The 15,103-nt window shown below is 45.4% G+C and overlaps 1 protein-coding gene across 7 annotated transcripts in view; it reads right to left on the bottom strand.

Moving 5' to 3' along the window:
• Nucleotides 1-15,103, bottom strand: part of ARHGEF1 (Rho guanine nucleotide exchange factor 1) — a 194,753-nt gene that overhangs the window by 39,068 nt on the left and 140,582 nt on the right. For 5 of the 7 annotated variants that reach the window (XM_073601999.1, XM_073602001.1, XM_073602000.1 and 2 more), the window contains 5 exons: nucleotides 7,758-7,940; nucleotides 6,288-6,466; nucleotides 4,669-4,812; nucleotides 4,506-4,588; nucleotides 758-883 (listed from right to left, as the gene is read on the bottom strand). In XM_073601999.1, the coding sequence (XP_073458100.1) occupies nucleotides 758-883; nucleotides 4,506-4,588; nucleotides 4,669-4,812; nucleotides 6,288-6,466; nucleotides 7,758-7,940 (715 nt within the window). The remainder of the gene's footprint in view (nucleotides 1-757; nucleotides 884-4,505; nucleotides 4,589-4,668; nucleotides 4,813-6,287; nucleotides 6,467-7,757; nucleotides 7,941-15,103) is intronic. The other 2 variants (XM_073602003.1, XM_073602004.1) reach the window with 1 other exon arrangement.

Genomic DNA, 15,103 nt, shown 5'->3' with positions numbered 1-15,103 from the left:
AGACAGCTGTAAAGCCCTTTGGTGTCATGCTGTTGGCTTTGCCAAGTGCCATTGCACTTAGAACCATGGAGGCACCAACAGATAGGAAGTGAATTCGCTGCAACTCAAGGAACCTCTAATGAAAGCCTTGTTGAGAATGATTATTCTAACCCTTCCCCGGCCTTTGTGCTTCCCCAGCATATATCATTTGCAAACTGCAGTGCTTACCTGATTTCCCAGCAACAATATCAGGCCTAAACCCTTAACATACCCAATGCAGGGACTGGCCTCAGGTGATACACAGTGATTAAATAAAACCTTCCTACGTAAGTTGTACCTGTTTATCTTCAGTCTTCCTTTGTCTACATCAGTTCAAATTCCTACATTTTTAAAGCTTGTCTGAGCTTTCAGAAAACAAGGGGTGGAGAGCTGAAGTTACACTCTGCAGAGCTCAGTGAGGAGAGCTCTGAGAGCTGATTGGAGGGAAGAGATACCTTCACACAGCACACAGGAAACAGTGCTGATGATGTCAATCACAGGCTGTGTGCTGGAGATCCTTCTCGTCCCCTTTTTTCTCTTGGTGTCAGGTAAACTTATCAGAAGTTATTCATGCTGATAGCGGAGGAGCAGTTCATGACAGACAGAAATTACACCTAATACTCTGGATTCAGACAAGTAAACACTATGGAGGGATATTCTTTGTTCATATTTCATGTCTGAGGTTTACCTCCACTTTAGGAGTGGCTGTCTGCAGCTAAATAAGCAATAAGGGGCTTACCTGAATAAACTGTGTGAATCTGGGGTCTTTCTTCTGCTTCTGTTTGAGCTGTTCCAGGGCAAATGGCTGTCGGCTACAGAACCTTGAAGATATCTTCTGAAACCATTGTCCCTCTGTGCCATCAAACTGATAGAGAAGAAAAATGACGGGTCACGGATAAGTAAATGAAGCTTACGTCACCTGCTTTTGCATTCCCCAGACGCGGAGAACCATGTAGTGTATCTATTCATATAAACAGGTTGTCTTGGAATCTTCCCCAGACAATTAAAACTGCTCTCGGTTTCCGTTCTTCGAGAGGGGTGGTGTGGACGATTGAAGGTTGCCAGGTTTCCTAACCCTCACTAAGCAACAATCTGTAGCCTTGCAGCTGTTAAAGCTGAAGGCTCAACTATGGGCAAATAAATACTCCCTTGCAGTGAGGATACAGTTCCCCAGCTAAGAAATCATGCTATACGTATCTATTATAGTTTCTTTAGGACCTGAACATAAAAAAAAAAAAAATATATGGAACATCCATAAATGTAAATTGTACCTAAGCAGCACCCTGAAAAATCTAACTTTTGTCCTAAATTCATCCTGAAAATCAGCAGGGCATTTCCTGGTATGTGAGTGTGCCTAGGCACTCCTGTACTGTAGCCTTATAGTTGTATAGCTGCAGTCTGAGATCTAAGGCACTGCTGCCTCTGACTCCCATCCCCATTAGTTTTAAGAGATATGGAGTGAGATTTGGTGGTGCCACTGCTGTGCTGCTCACTGTTCTCCTTGCTGGAGGTTCTGAAACGAGGAAGCAACGCCCTGCCTCTACCAAGATGTCTGCCTTCACACAGTGACACAGTGCACAAGGCATGGTAAGTCAGTAATAGGAAAAGATCACCTGAAGGGAGATCACAGGTAATAAGGAGTACTAGTTGTCCACTGCCTGCCTTTTTTGGCACCTCTTCCAATAATTGGGGTGCCCTTTATGTGCAATTAATTTCAGTCTGAATATAAACTTGTCCGAATTTCTGGTTATTCGGATGACGAGTGAGTGCCTTTCCTTCTGAACCATATCCCATACTCATTCACATGGGGGGATCTGGGGGCATGTGGCCTGGTATGGTTCAGGAGAGAGGGGCCACGCGCGCTCACACCCCCCCCCTTCCTGGCCTGCAGGCTTGCATAAGAGCCTGGTATTAATTTGGGGGGGGGGGGGACGCCATTTTTTTTTATAACTTTGGTGTGAAGTTCCCCTTAAAATTCATACCAGACCCAAAGGCCCTGGTAAGGATTTGGGGGAGGCACGCTGACAGCTCCTGAGTCATTGGTTGTTAAGGATGCGGCAGCTGGCTTACCGGCCCGCTCCTTAACAACCAGCTATTCTTCACACAGAATTCCAATCGGTCGATTATTTTTCGACCGATCAGAGTTCTATCGTTCCAAAAATTTGGAATTCATTCGAAAATTAAAGTGGTTGTAAAGGCAGAAGGTTTTTTATCTTAATGCATTCCAGATAAAAAGTCTTCTTGGTGCAGCAGCCCCCCCCCCCCCCCACCTAAGGTCCCTCTCTGTCCAGGACTGTCTCAGCTGTCCGAGATTCTCCCTCCTGATTGGCTGAGACACAGCAGCGGTGCCATTGGCTGCTGTCAATCAGAATCAGCTAGCCAATCAGGGGAGAGAGGGGGTGGGGCCGGGTCGTTGCTCCGTGTCTGAATGGACACAGGGAGCTGTGACTCGGCTCGGGTGCCCCAATAGCAAGCTGCTTGCTGTGGGGGCACTGAACAGGAGGGAGGGGCCAGGAGAGCCAAAGAGGGACCCGAGAAGAGGAGGATCCGGGCTGCTCTGTGTAAATCCACTGCAACAGAGTAGGTAAGTATAACATGTTTATTATTTTTATGGGGGGGGGGGGCGGGAAAAACAAGACTTTACAATCACTTTAAAAAACTAAACTAAACTAAACGAATTCCGAGACAAATCAACGAAAAAAAGTGTATTAACATAACAAATCTATCCAAAACTAAACACATTTTTCTGTTCTGCACATGTCTACTGCCCTTACACATCATGCATTCGTAAACACACTGCAACACACAATATACATTACAGCTTCAGCTGATATGCAAAGCCAGACATGTAGAATAAATTGTTGATCATACCAGCCCTGCTTTAAAGCCCAACTGAATTCTAGCATCCTTTTATCTCACAATAGTCAGATGCAGTGCATCCGGAAAGTATTCACAGCGCTTCACTTTTTCCACATTTTGTTATCTTACAGCCTTATTCCAAAATGGAATAAATTGCACTGTACCCCCCCCCCCCCCCCCCATGTTATGATTTGTGACCTATTCTTCTTGGAAATGCTTTTTTTTCTCATAGTGAAAATGCTGCCTCCATCTCACACTGCAGTGCCTTGTGTTGGCAGAGCTGAGTAACAGCCACACCCCTCATCACAAGTGTCCTCACACAAATCTGTATTTCAGGGAAAGGGAGAGGTGTGTCTAGCCAGCTGTGTTACTTGGTGCTGATTACTGTGTCCATTGGACCTAACTGGTGTCTATCTGACTGCATGTTTACTGTATTTCTGTTCTAACATCAAACACATGTGATGCAGGGACTGCCACTCTTATGAAAAGTGGCTCAAGCTATGATAATTTTTTAGCAGTGTTTGACAAGGAGGCGAGACGCCGATATGGCACTTCCTCACAGCCTGATTTAACCATTTAATTGCTGTACTACCACTCTGCAATCGCCCACATTTCATTCGGTTGCATAGACCTGCATTAGCTGCATTCAGCACTACCTGCTGAAAGCGACATGAATTTTAACATTTTGCTCCAGCCATGAGGCACAGCATCTTGGCCGCGGCATAAGGACAGCGGTGAGCAGCTGTATGTTAAAGTTCAGGTGGGTGGGCAGGGGGGGCGGTGAAACCACAATTCAACCGCCTGGTTTTACTACCTGTGAACAAAGTATTGAAGTGATACTAAAGTCTTGGGGTTTTTTTAGTTAAAAATGACAAACATGTTATACTTGCCTGCTCTGTGCAGTGGTTTTGCACAGAGCAGCCTGGAACCTCCTTATCTCGGTTCCCTCTTCGGCTCTCCTGGCCCCTCCCTCCTGCCAAGTGCCCCCACAGCAAGCAGCTTGCTATGGGGGCACCCGAGCCGAGGCTCCTTGTGTCCATTCAGACACGGGGCCATGGCCTGGCCCCCTTTCTCTCCTCATTGGCTGACTGACTTTGATTGACAGCCAATGAGGAGGGGAGTCCCGGGCAGCCAAGACATTCCTACAACATTGCTGGATCTAGATGAGCTCAGGTAAGTTTTAGAGGGGACTGCTGCACACAGAAGAATAGAATGCATAAAAGATAAAACAAATCTCCTGCCTTTACAACCACTTTAAGCCGGCCATACATGATTTGAAATTCAGCCAGTTCAGCGGGGACCGACCAAATTTTTATACATGTATGGGCAGGTTGATTGTAGCCAAGTCCATCCATCGATCAACTTGGGTATGACCAGCCTGTCGGATTTTTGGCATGTGATTACTCCCAGAAGCTATAGCCGTCAGCAGTAATCATTGTGTTCTGCCAGCCAGGAAGGCTCCCAGTTCCCCCCACCGGTAGAATCAGAAAGATCAAATCGTCTATGCGCTGTCTATACTAAATGGGTGCTAAGCTCATCACCAGTGGGAGTCATGCTTATGTTTTCAATGACAGCTACAACATAATGATGTGGAGGAGCAGGTATGCAGAGAAAGGCTCTTAACTCACCCGCTGTAGCAACGTGTTCCCAATCTCCTGGATTATGGAGTTGTTCTCCTGACGCAGCTTTTTCAAGTTATCCAGGAACAAGGCTAGTGTGACGGATATAGATCACAATGAGTAAAAGGAATGGGAGAGATACATAAAAGGATGTAGGGGTGGACAGTATTACCATGAGCATCTATGAGGTCATCCAGACTGGGGAAGATATTTTCCAGCTCCATGTTGGGTATCCAAGAATTCTGCATGGGAAGGTAGAAGATGTCATGGAGGACACGCAGCATCCTAACATGAGCGTGCTCTGTGAACAGCAGTTCTGCAGAAGACAAGGGAAAAGAAGATCAGAAGGGTGACACAAAAGCATACAGTACATTTCCAGCCAAATTCTAAGAGCTTTAGCTAGAACCTATACTGTATATGTAAAGACTCATTTATCTAGCTCATGGTATAGCTAGCTTGCCCCTTATGTAACAGTACTGGTAACTTAATAGGCATTTTAATCACTTCTATTTTGTGCATAAAATCTTGATGCTAAAATTTGTAAAATACCCTAATGGTTGCTCCAATTATTCTGTAGAACACCATCTATTTCTGCGGTCATAAGCTTATTAAACAGGTCTGTCCCTCCGATCCAGCCAAGCCGTCGCTGCCGTCGGATCATCAAAAAACTGCGCTCTTCCGTCTACTTCCACCCGCAGTCTGGCGGGAAATAGCATTGCATATTTGAGATGAAGGGTCCTCAGTCGGCGCTTCACTTCTTGATACTGTGCTCTTTTCCTTTGCACCTCGCTGGAAAAATCTGGAAATACTGCAATCTGGCTGTTTCCAATTTGGATATTTCCTCTCTCCCGGGTGAGTTTGAGGATTTTGTCCCTGTCCCTGAAGTTTAAAAATTTGGCAATGAATGTGCGGGGAGGCGCTCCGGGTGGTGGGGGCCGCGCTGGAATGCGGTGTGCCCTTTCCACCGCAAACATTACTGAGAAGGCCTCCCGGCCATATGTTTTAATCAGGAGTGATCCTAGATAAGTAGTTGGGTCAGCGCCTTCTTCTTTTTCTGGCAGTCCTATGAAGCGGAGATTACAGCGTCTGAGGCGGTTCTCCATGTCGTCCTGGTGGGCATGGAGCTGTTGTAACTGCCTTTGTATCTCCTCAGTGGTATGCCTCATGGGGTGCAAGGCATCCTCCGCATTGCTGATTCTAGTCTCTGCCTCTGTGACCCTGTCCTTTAGTTTGGAGAAATCCTGTCTGATGAGGGAGATGTCGATTTTAACTTCATCAATCTTTGCAGTCAGGGTACCTTGTAGAGCAGCTATAGCTTCCAGTACTTTAGCTGTGTCTGTATTCTGAGGCTCCGGGCCCGCACACGTGTCGGCGCCATTTTTCTGCTGCATGTCTTTCTCCTGGTGGCGGAATTGGGTGAGTTTGTCCGCTGTTGCAGTGCCCCGTTTTGGCGGAGACATGGTCCGCAGCGATCCCGGGACACAAGGGGGTGTCCGTGGGATGTTTTATATCCGTATATCGTTCCGCAGGATCTCGTACAGGAGTTTGTGTGCAGGGAGCTCACTCTACCTACGTCTCACTCCATTCCTTGCCAGGCCACGCCCCCAACACCATCTATTTCTAAATAGAGTTCCAGAGACATCCTAAAGATATCTCCCTGGCATTGAATGACTAACCAATTCTGATGAAATGTATGGGTACCCATTATGGTAGGAGCATGTAGGGCTATGTACCAATCTACCCAAGTCATTAACCAGCGAGGAAAAAAAAAAAGTTTGTGGCGAATCGTACCATTGATGACCTCTTGCCGCTTGATTTCGCTTTTCGTCAGCCTGAGGAGTGTTTCAGGGGGGACGAGTTCCCTCCAGTTTGGGGGGTCATTCTCGATCTCCAAAACGCGCGGCTCAGTCTCCTCAGACTGGGGAAGCAGAAAGGACGGCGGACCATCCGCACTCCCTCCAGGCTCAGGACTGGAATAGAAATATTTTATTGTTACAAAAGTGGGACCAGTGCAGACAAACACAGCAAAGAATCCATTCCATCCACTTAATCCATCTCTCCTTTTTATCTTATTAGTGTATGGCATCTGTGTCCATCCAGCACACAAGTCTGTGTCCCCGTCCATCAAATATACGTCTGCTTGATCATCCCTTATGTCTTTCCATCCCCATATTATAGGTCTTTCCATCCCCATATTATATGTCTGTCTGTCAACCCAACCCATACGTCCAGGAGTCGACCCAACCCATACGTCCATCCATTGACCCAGCCCATACGTCTGTCTACCCATCTCATTTGTCCATCTGTCAACCCAACTCATATGTCCAACTGTGTACCCAACTCATATGTCCACCTGTCTACCCAACTCATATGTCCATCTGTCTACCCAACTCATATGTCTGTTTGTATATCGGTCTATCAATGTCAAATATTGCTTTGTCTATCCATCTCACATATCTGACTACTTGCCCATCTCATGTCTGTGCCTGTCTGCCCATCTCATGTTGTCTGTCTGCCCACCCATCTCATATGACTGTCTGTCGACCCAGCTCATATGTAGCCATAATAGCCATTCGGAATCCATATTTGACTGGTTGGGCACAACTAAACTGCAGTCTGATTGGTTACTGCAGGTTACTAACATTACTAGCATTACCTTATTAAACACATCTGTGTTTTGCAGCATTCAATCATCTTGGTAAAGCATAGTGAGCAAACTTTGAATTTATTTGCTGGTGCTGTATAAATTCAGATAGCTCATGCACAACATAGAAAGTGAAAAAGCACAGACCTACCTGACATTATTGCTGGTTGCAAGAGGGAAAAGAAAATAGTCTAGACCAGAGGGCACCATTTGTGCATTAGGACCACAGAATTATGAGATGTCCATATTGTTAGAACTTTCATTCTTTTCAGATTGTAAAATAATATCAAAAAGAGAACTTAAGTCCCAAGAAGATGGCCATCTGACAACCGGGGTGAAACCACAAATAAGGAAAAGCATCTCTGGTCAAGTTACCTCCTAGAAGAGTACCTGTCACTCATACAACTTGCAGGCAGCGATTTTGGAGCTTATATCAACATTATCATGAACTTGTGATAACAACACTGCATGAAAGAGCTTTCAAAGCTTGCTACTAGTGTATATAAGCAACAAGTACACTAGAAACCAAAACAAACATTATTGTTGGAATTGAACACTATTAGAAATAACCATGAAAGTCATTCCATATGTCGAGGTACATTGTCCTCCAAACCTACGTGAAGTTGCCTGATTTAGAGCTGGATTTGCTTGAAGAAAGCTGCATGTCGTTTGCTCGGGCTGCAGCCTCCAGATCCACATCACTGCGAGAGCGCGCCTGCTTGCCTTTAGCTGAGCCTCGCTGGGAACGCTTGCGCTCGTAAACCCGCAGGCTCTCTGAGCGGCCCAGTTTACTAGAGTTCCTGTCCAAGTCACACCAATGATTTGTAGCGAAATGCCGTGTCCCATACCAATGAGGAAGATGAGAAGATGTGGTGGTGAGAGCAGACATGCAATGGTGGGGTAGACAGATGCAGCTATACATAGTACAGAATGGAAGGGGGGTGCTATGTACAGATGAGGAAAATAAAAAAGGGTGGCTGCAAAAGGGATGCGCGAATGGGGAATAAGAAAGAAAGGAAGCAGGAACTTAAAATGAAGCAGAATGCCACTGCAAGAAGACAGTCTAAGGCAACTATTGATAGCTTCCTAAAAGGTGAAGCTTCGAAGGTGTCAACAAGGATAAAGATAATTCAAATATATACTTTTTTTGCTTTTTTTAATGTCATACTGCAACAATAAGTTAAAACTGAACTCCAAGTATTCATAAAAAAAAAAAAAAAAAAAAAAAAAAAAAAAACACAATGTATTGTTTTAAATAATCTAATGCAGGCTTTCTCAGCTTTAACCACAGAGGAGCCCCTGAAATAACTTCCTGGTCTCAGGGAACCCCTACAAATAAATTCTATATCTATAACTCATGGTACATTAGTGTAATGGTCACTGGGGTGAATGCTCCTTACACTTACAGTCATTGAGAAGATTCCCCCATTACAGATAGCTTAAAAGATTATTGTTCCCAGAGGTTACTTATCTGAGAGGAAGAAGTTGCTCATTGCGCAAGGATCCCCTAGCAACCTCTGGAGGAACCTGAAGGTACCACAGAACCCTGGTTGAGAAAAGCTGATCTGTTGTAAGCACCTTAATTTGACTTGATATGAGCCTTCTGTTATACCATGTAGAGAAGCATTCAGCCTGAGAGAGGGAGGAGCAACACGAGTGGCCAATCAGGTGTGATGACAAGGAAAAGAGAGAAGTAGAGAGCCGAATGAAGAGCTCTTCTGCTTCTCCTTTACTGTTCAACCACAACCAGGGGACTGGAGGTGGCACTGCTGTCTGGCAGAGCTATGTAAATCTCAAGACTGCGTCAACAAAATTTCAAACCTATTGGCAGGTAAAACAGCAATGTCAAATGTCGTTTGCCTAAAGTTCAACTTTAAATAAGAATATTCACATTTAATCTGTGCTACATAATCTACATCAGGGGTCTCAAAACTTTTCAACCAAAGGGCCAGTTTTCAGACCTTAGGGGGGGCCAGACTATGGTCATTGGGAGTAGAAAATGTCCCAGCATCAGTGGGAGTACACAATCCCCCATCATTGGTGTAATTGGAAGGAATTGTGCCCCATCATTGGTATCAATGGGAGGAATTGTGCCCCATTGTTGGTTTCATTGGGAGGAATTATGTTCCATTATTGGCGTCATTGGGACCCAAAGTTGGAGCCATTGGAAGGAACTGTGCCCCATCATTGGTGACATTGGGAGGAAATGTGCCCGTCATTGGTGTCAGTGAATAAAATTGTGCCCCAAGGGCCGGAAAAAAGCAAGCAAAGGGCCACATCCAGCCCCCAGTCCGCAGTTTGGAGACTACATCATTACAGTTTCAACAGGCATTTCATACAGCATTTTGCTTGGCCAACATAAAAAAGCTGTTCTATGCCGCTAGACTCCAAAGTACTAGCAACCATCCAATTACGATGGGGTTGATTTATTAAGACTGGAGAATGTAACATATGGTGCAGCTCTACATAGTAACCAATCAGCTTCTAGGTTTTTTTTTTTTTTGTCAAAGCTTATTTGAACAAGCTGAAGTTAGAAGCGGATTGGCTACAATGCACAGCTGCACCAGATTTTGCATTCTCCAGTTTTTAGCAAATCCACCCCATTATGCCCATCTATGATTACAGAAAGATGAGCTGACCTATGGCATTATCCCAAATGTATTTTTTTTAAACATTAAATATTGGACGTACAGTACATGAAACCACAGGTAAGTAGCACAACACAACAGCCATGCAACAGAAACAATCTTTAGTGCTAGATGGCACGATGGCCAGGGGTGAGCCTCCAAACGGATCAGCAGGATGTTGGCAAAGGTCAGTCCCAGACAGGTTTCAATTATGCCACCATCCAAAGTCACAATGTAGTCCTCTCTTCTCCTTTTCAAGGTGGTGTGCTGAAGCAGCTGGAAGGTCCTGCCTAATTCCTGTTGGGGTAAGTTACTAGCCTCCTTTTTGTTAAGCCTGTTATTTGACAGTAGCATCCTCATTTGATGCTACAAATTCAAATACAAGCTAATACTTTAAGAACATCCTGCAGATAAATTTGGAGCCATAACACTGGCTGTCTAGCTCTGAGAATGGTTCCTGTTGCATGGCTATTATATTGCAGTGCTTACAGGCGAGTCCATGTTAGTGCAACATTTTACTTTTAGTTTTTAATAAATATATTTAGAATAATACCTTAGATTGCTGCATATTCTTGTAGCTTCCTATGTTTCTTGCTTGGCCTACAGATGCACATTTTTACACTTTATTTAGTCCTGGTCTCCGATACCCTCAGGGGAAAATTCTACCAGATCTTCCTTTACACGGGATCAAACTACAGCTCAACAATTTCAACCACACAACAAGTAAGGAAGATTAGGAGCCTCTGTGAAGATGTTATTTCTATCTGTGTCCATGAAGAAGTGAAGGAAAACCTCCAGTGGGGACACAGAAAGCCGAATACCTGATAGGAATGGGTCACCCCGTTGAGGTGCGACCTTTTGTTTTGCCACCTTTTTTCTGTATTTTTGAAAAATGTTCAATAAATCTACTATGGAATTAAAAAAAAAATAAAAAATGATACCTACGCTATGCAAAACTACAAAAAAGGTTTGAACTACAAAAAGATGAATCCAAAAGACTTTTGAGACGTCAACACTTGATTTAAAAAAACAAAGTAATCATTCAAGGAGCTGACCCGGTCTGGTATGGCTGTTCACATAAAAAATGGCTCCCCAGAATGGTACTCAAAGCAAATCTATACAATGGAAGCACCAAATTGTGAAAAAGTCAAAAAAGCGGAGTTAGACTTACCATTAACTGCTTTTCTGAGAGTCTTCCAGGACAGTCCATGAGACCTAGGGCTCCTCCTACCAGGACAGGAAACACGTTACCCGCTCCAGATAAAAGGCCCCATGTCAGTCTACTCAAGAACCATATGACGTCTCTGCAAAACATGCATAATACACAAAACTTTAGACAAAACCGGGTGGGAATCCGGCTGTCCTGGAAGACTCTCAGAAAAGGAGTTACCGGTAAGTCCAACTCAGCTTTTCTCAAAGCGTCTTCCAGGACAGCCCATGAAACGATGAGCCAGAACTTACCAGTCTAGGGAGGGACAACTGCCTGAAGGACCTTACGACCAAACGCCTGTTCCTGAGCTGATAGGAGATCCAGGCGATAATGTTTAATGAAGGTCGAGTAACTGGACCATGTGGCAACCCTGCAAATTTGTTCTGGTGAGGCACCAAGCCCTCTCAGTCCAAGACGTAGACAAGGCTCTAGTTGAGTGCGCAGTAACAAAGGGTGGAGGAACTTCCCTAATTTTGTAAGTTTCAGAGATAGCTTGCTTTATCCGCCTAGCCAGAGTGGCTTTAGATGCACTATTTCCCTTGTGAACTCCAGAAAAGAGGACAAACAAAGCATCAGTTTTTCTAAAGGTCTTGGTGACCTCAAGATAGACTAGGAGAATCCTTCTCACGTCTAAAAAAGTAAACTTTCTTTCTAGGTCGCCTTGTGGCAAACTACAAAAGGTTGGCAGTACAATGTCCTGAGATTAACAGCTACAAGAAAAACAGTTTTTAATGTGAGTAACCTAACTGAGATATCTTCAAGAGGCTCAAAAGGAAATTCAACCAGAGTTTGAAGTACTAGGGACAGGTCCTAAGTTGGACAACTTCTCACCACTATTTGTCTGGCCCTAGAGATTGATTTGAAAAATCTGGCTATAGTGGGATTTTCCAGGAGAGAAAACTGGAGGAACACACTGATAGCTGCCACCTGTACCTTTAAGGTACTAACCGAAAGACCTTTGCCGACACCCTCCGGAAAAAAATCCAAAATTGAAGGAATATCATGAGTTAATCTTTCATTTTCAGATATCCATGAGTTAAATCTTTTCCAAACCTTGGAATATATGGCTCTAGTGACTGGTTTTCTGCAATTTACTAGAGTCTTAACTACCTTTTCAGAGAACCCCTGAGCGCTCGGTATCTTTTTTTCAGATACCAAGCCGTCAAGATTAAGAAAACCACCTGTGGGTGTGACACTGGACCCTGCGATAGTAAGTCTTCTCTCTTTGGAAGACTCAGTGTAGGCTCCGAGACCAGAGTCTGTAGCAGGGAAAACCATGGCCTCTTGGGCCAGAAAGGGGCGATTAGGATGAGATCCATTTCTTCTAGAAGAAACTTCCGGAGGACTTCTGGAATAAGTCTGATTAGCGGGAAGGCAGAGCATAGGCTGAATGGCCACGGGTTCACCAGGGCATCGCTCCCCAAGGATTGGTCTGCTGGGTTCATGGAAAAGAACATTTCCGTCTTGCGGTTGTTCTGGTTTGCGAACAGATCCGCTTCGGGATATCCCCATCTGCTGGTGAGATCTGTAAAGACTTCGGGATGAAGGGACCAGTTGTCTCGATCTACCCGGTAGCGGATGAGATAATCTGCTAGACAATTGTGTGTCCCCTTCAGGTGCACAGCTGAAATTGAAGCTAGATTACCTTCTGCCCATGAAAGGATCTCCTGGGCAATGGATTGAAGCATCCGGCTTCTCGTGCCCCCCTGCTTGTTGAGGTACGCGACTGTCGTAATATTGTCTGACAGAACTTGGAGATTGCGACCCAGATCTCCATCTGAAAACACTGCAGGGCTCTCTGAACTGCTAGCAGCTCTCTTTGGTTGGATAAAGCCTTTGCCTCCCTCGAGGACCACTCTCCCTGTGCCACTGCATTGCCGAGGTGGGCCCCCCATCCCCAGGAACTCGCATCCGTAGTAATCCTTCGGGATATGGGAGTGGACTATGCTGGCCTGTTCTCCACCACCACCACAGGCTTCTTTTTACCCTGGCGGGAAGCCAGACCCTTGACTCCAGGGACTTTGCATCCCTGTCCCAGTTTCTTAATAGAAACAGTTGTAATGGACATTGATGAAGTCTCGCCCATGGTACTGCGGGAAAGCATGAGGTCATCAGACCCACTGCCCTCGAAACCCGTTTTAGAGAGACCGACTGGTTGGTCTGCAATGCTGACATAGTTTGGATCATTTTTGTAATCTCTCCTGAGGAAGAAAAACTCTTTGATCTACTGAGCAAAAGTCGTAACCCAGGAATGTTACTTTCTGGGCCGGAATTAAGGACGACTTTTCTATATTTATCAACCAGCCTAGGGATTGTAGGAAGTCTTGTACAACCTGGAGGTCCTCCAACAGCTTCTGGTATTACTTTGCCACCACCAGGAGGTCGTCCAAGTAAGGGATAACTGTTATCGCCTTTAACCTCAGCGGAGCCAGTGCTTCCCCCAACACCTTCGTAAAAATGCGCGGGGCTGAGGAAAGACCGAAGGGGAGGGCTTGAAATTGAAAGTATCGAGTCCCTGTATCCATCTTCACTGCTAATCTCAAAAATTTTTGGAAGGCTGAATGGATAGGGATGTGAAGATAGGCATCCCTTAAGTCCAGCGTGGCCATGAAACAGTTTGGGTAGAGCAGGTTTTTGATAGTGAAAACCGTCTCCATAAGGAAATGTTTGTATCTGATTGAATTGTTTAAAGTCCGGAGAATCAGAATAAGTCAAAACTTTCCTCACGGCTTTTTGACAACAAATACATGGGAATAGAACCCCTTGCCCTGATCTGACTGGGGAACAGGAATCAGGACTTTTTTGATCCAATAAGTCTCCGATCTGGAGACCCAGAGCCTTCGCTTTATCTCGGTCTTGGGGAGGAAAGGTGACCAATAACCGCTCTGGTGGTTGGTGGGCAAATTCCAGCCTGTACCCATTGGTCACTAGGTCCATGATGAAGGGGCTCGAAGTGACTGCTGCCCACTGTGGGAAGAAGGCCCTCAATCTTCCTCCCACCGGGGGAACACAAGCCACTGTGGCTTGGCGGGCTGTTGAGGAGGGTTAAACAGGACCCCCCCCCCTTTGCCCCTGCCTTTGTGCCCTGTCCAATGTTTTTTGGCCTGCTGTCCTTTTCTCTAGGACCCTGTTGCCTGCCTTGGCCACGAAAAAACTTTCTGGCTGTCGGGATTCTCTTTTTCTCTGGAAACGCCTTTTTCCTATCGGCTGTGTGTTCCAGTGCCTCCTGCAGTCCTGGGCCAAATAGATGATCGCCTGATAAGGGAAGCCCACAAAGGCGCAACTTGGAGGTTGAGTCCCCTGACCATGTTTTCAGCCAAAGGCTTCTCCTGGCCAAGTTCACTAAAGCCAAAGTCCTGGCCGACATTCTTACCGACTCTGCGGAAGAATCCACCAAAAATCCTACTGCCTGAAAGAGGAGAGGAAAAGAGTTCAAAATCTGCTCTCTGGAGGTACCTGCTGACAGATGTGTCTGAATTTGGTTCAACCAAACCTCCAGATTTCTGGCCACACAAGTAGAGGCCAGAGCTGGTTTGAGGTTCCCAACCGCTGAGTCCCAGGCTCTGTGGAGAAGGATATCCCCCTCTCTTGTCTATCGGATCCTTAAGCGTGCCCATATCATCGAACGCTAGGTCCGAATTTTTTGAAACCTTTGAAAGAGGCGAGTCCAACTTGGAATTCTTATTCCAAGGCTGCACAGTGTCCTCATCAAAAGGAAACCTTTATAGGTTACTAGAGAAGAATGGTTTTCTCTCAGGATTATCCCATTTCAGTTTGATAGTATCAATCAATTAACTGTGAACTGGAAAAACTCTGGATTTTTTCTTATGCAATCCTTTATACATAAGATCATGTTTGGATAACTGAACCTCCTCCTCTTTCAATTCAAGAGTAGTATAGATAGCCTTTAATAAGTCATCCACATCCTCTACAGATAACTTAAATCTCAAGCCCCGAGTGGATTCTCTATTCCTGGGCTCTATATCTGACCCTGATTCTTCTGGTGAAGAACGGGTAGATCTGACCTCAGCCTCATGCCGCGTACACACGAGCGGACTTTACGGCGGACTTTGCCCGGCGGACTGGATTTCGTCGGACAATTCGATGTGTGTGGGCTCCAGCGGAC

The sequence above is a fragment of the Aquarana catesbeiana genome, linkage group LG10 (genome assembly GCF_042186555.1).
Source record: "Aquarana catesbeiana isolate 2022-GZ linkage group LG10, ASM4218655v1, whole genome shotgun sequence".
In the NCBI taxonomy this organism is placed as follows: Eukaryota; Metazoa; Chordata; class Amphibia; order Anura; family Ranidae; genus Aquarana; species Aquarana catesbeiana.
This window is presented reverse-complemented; position numbering and strand designations above follow the sequence as displayed.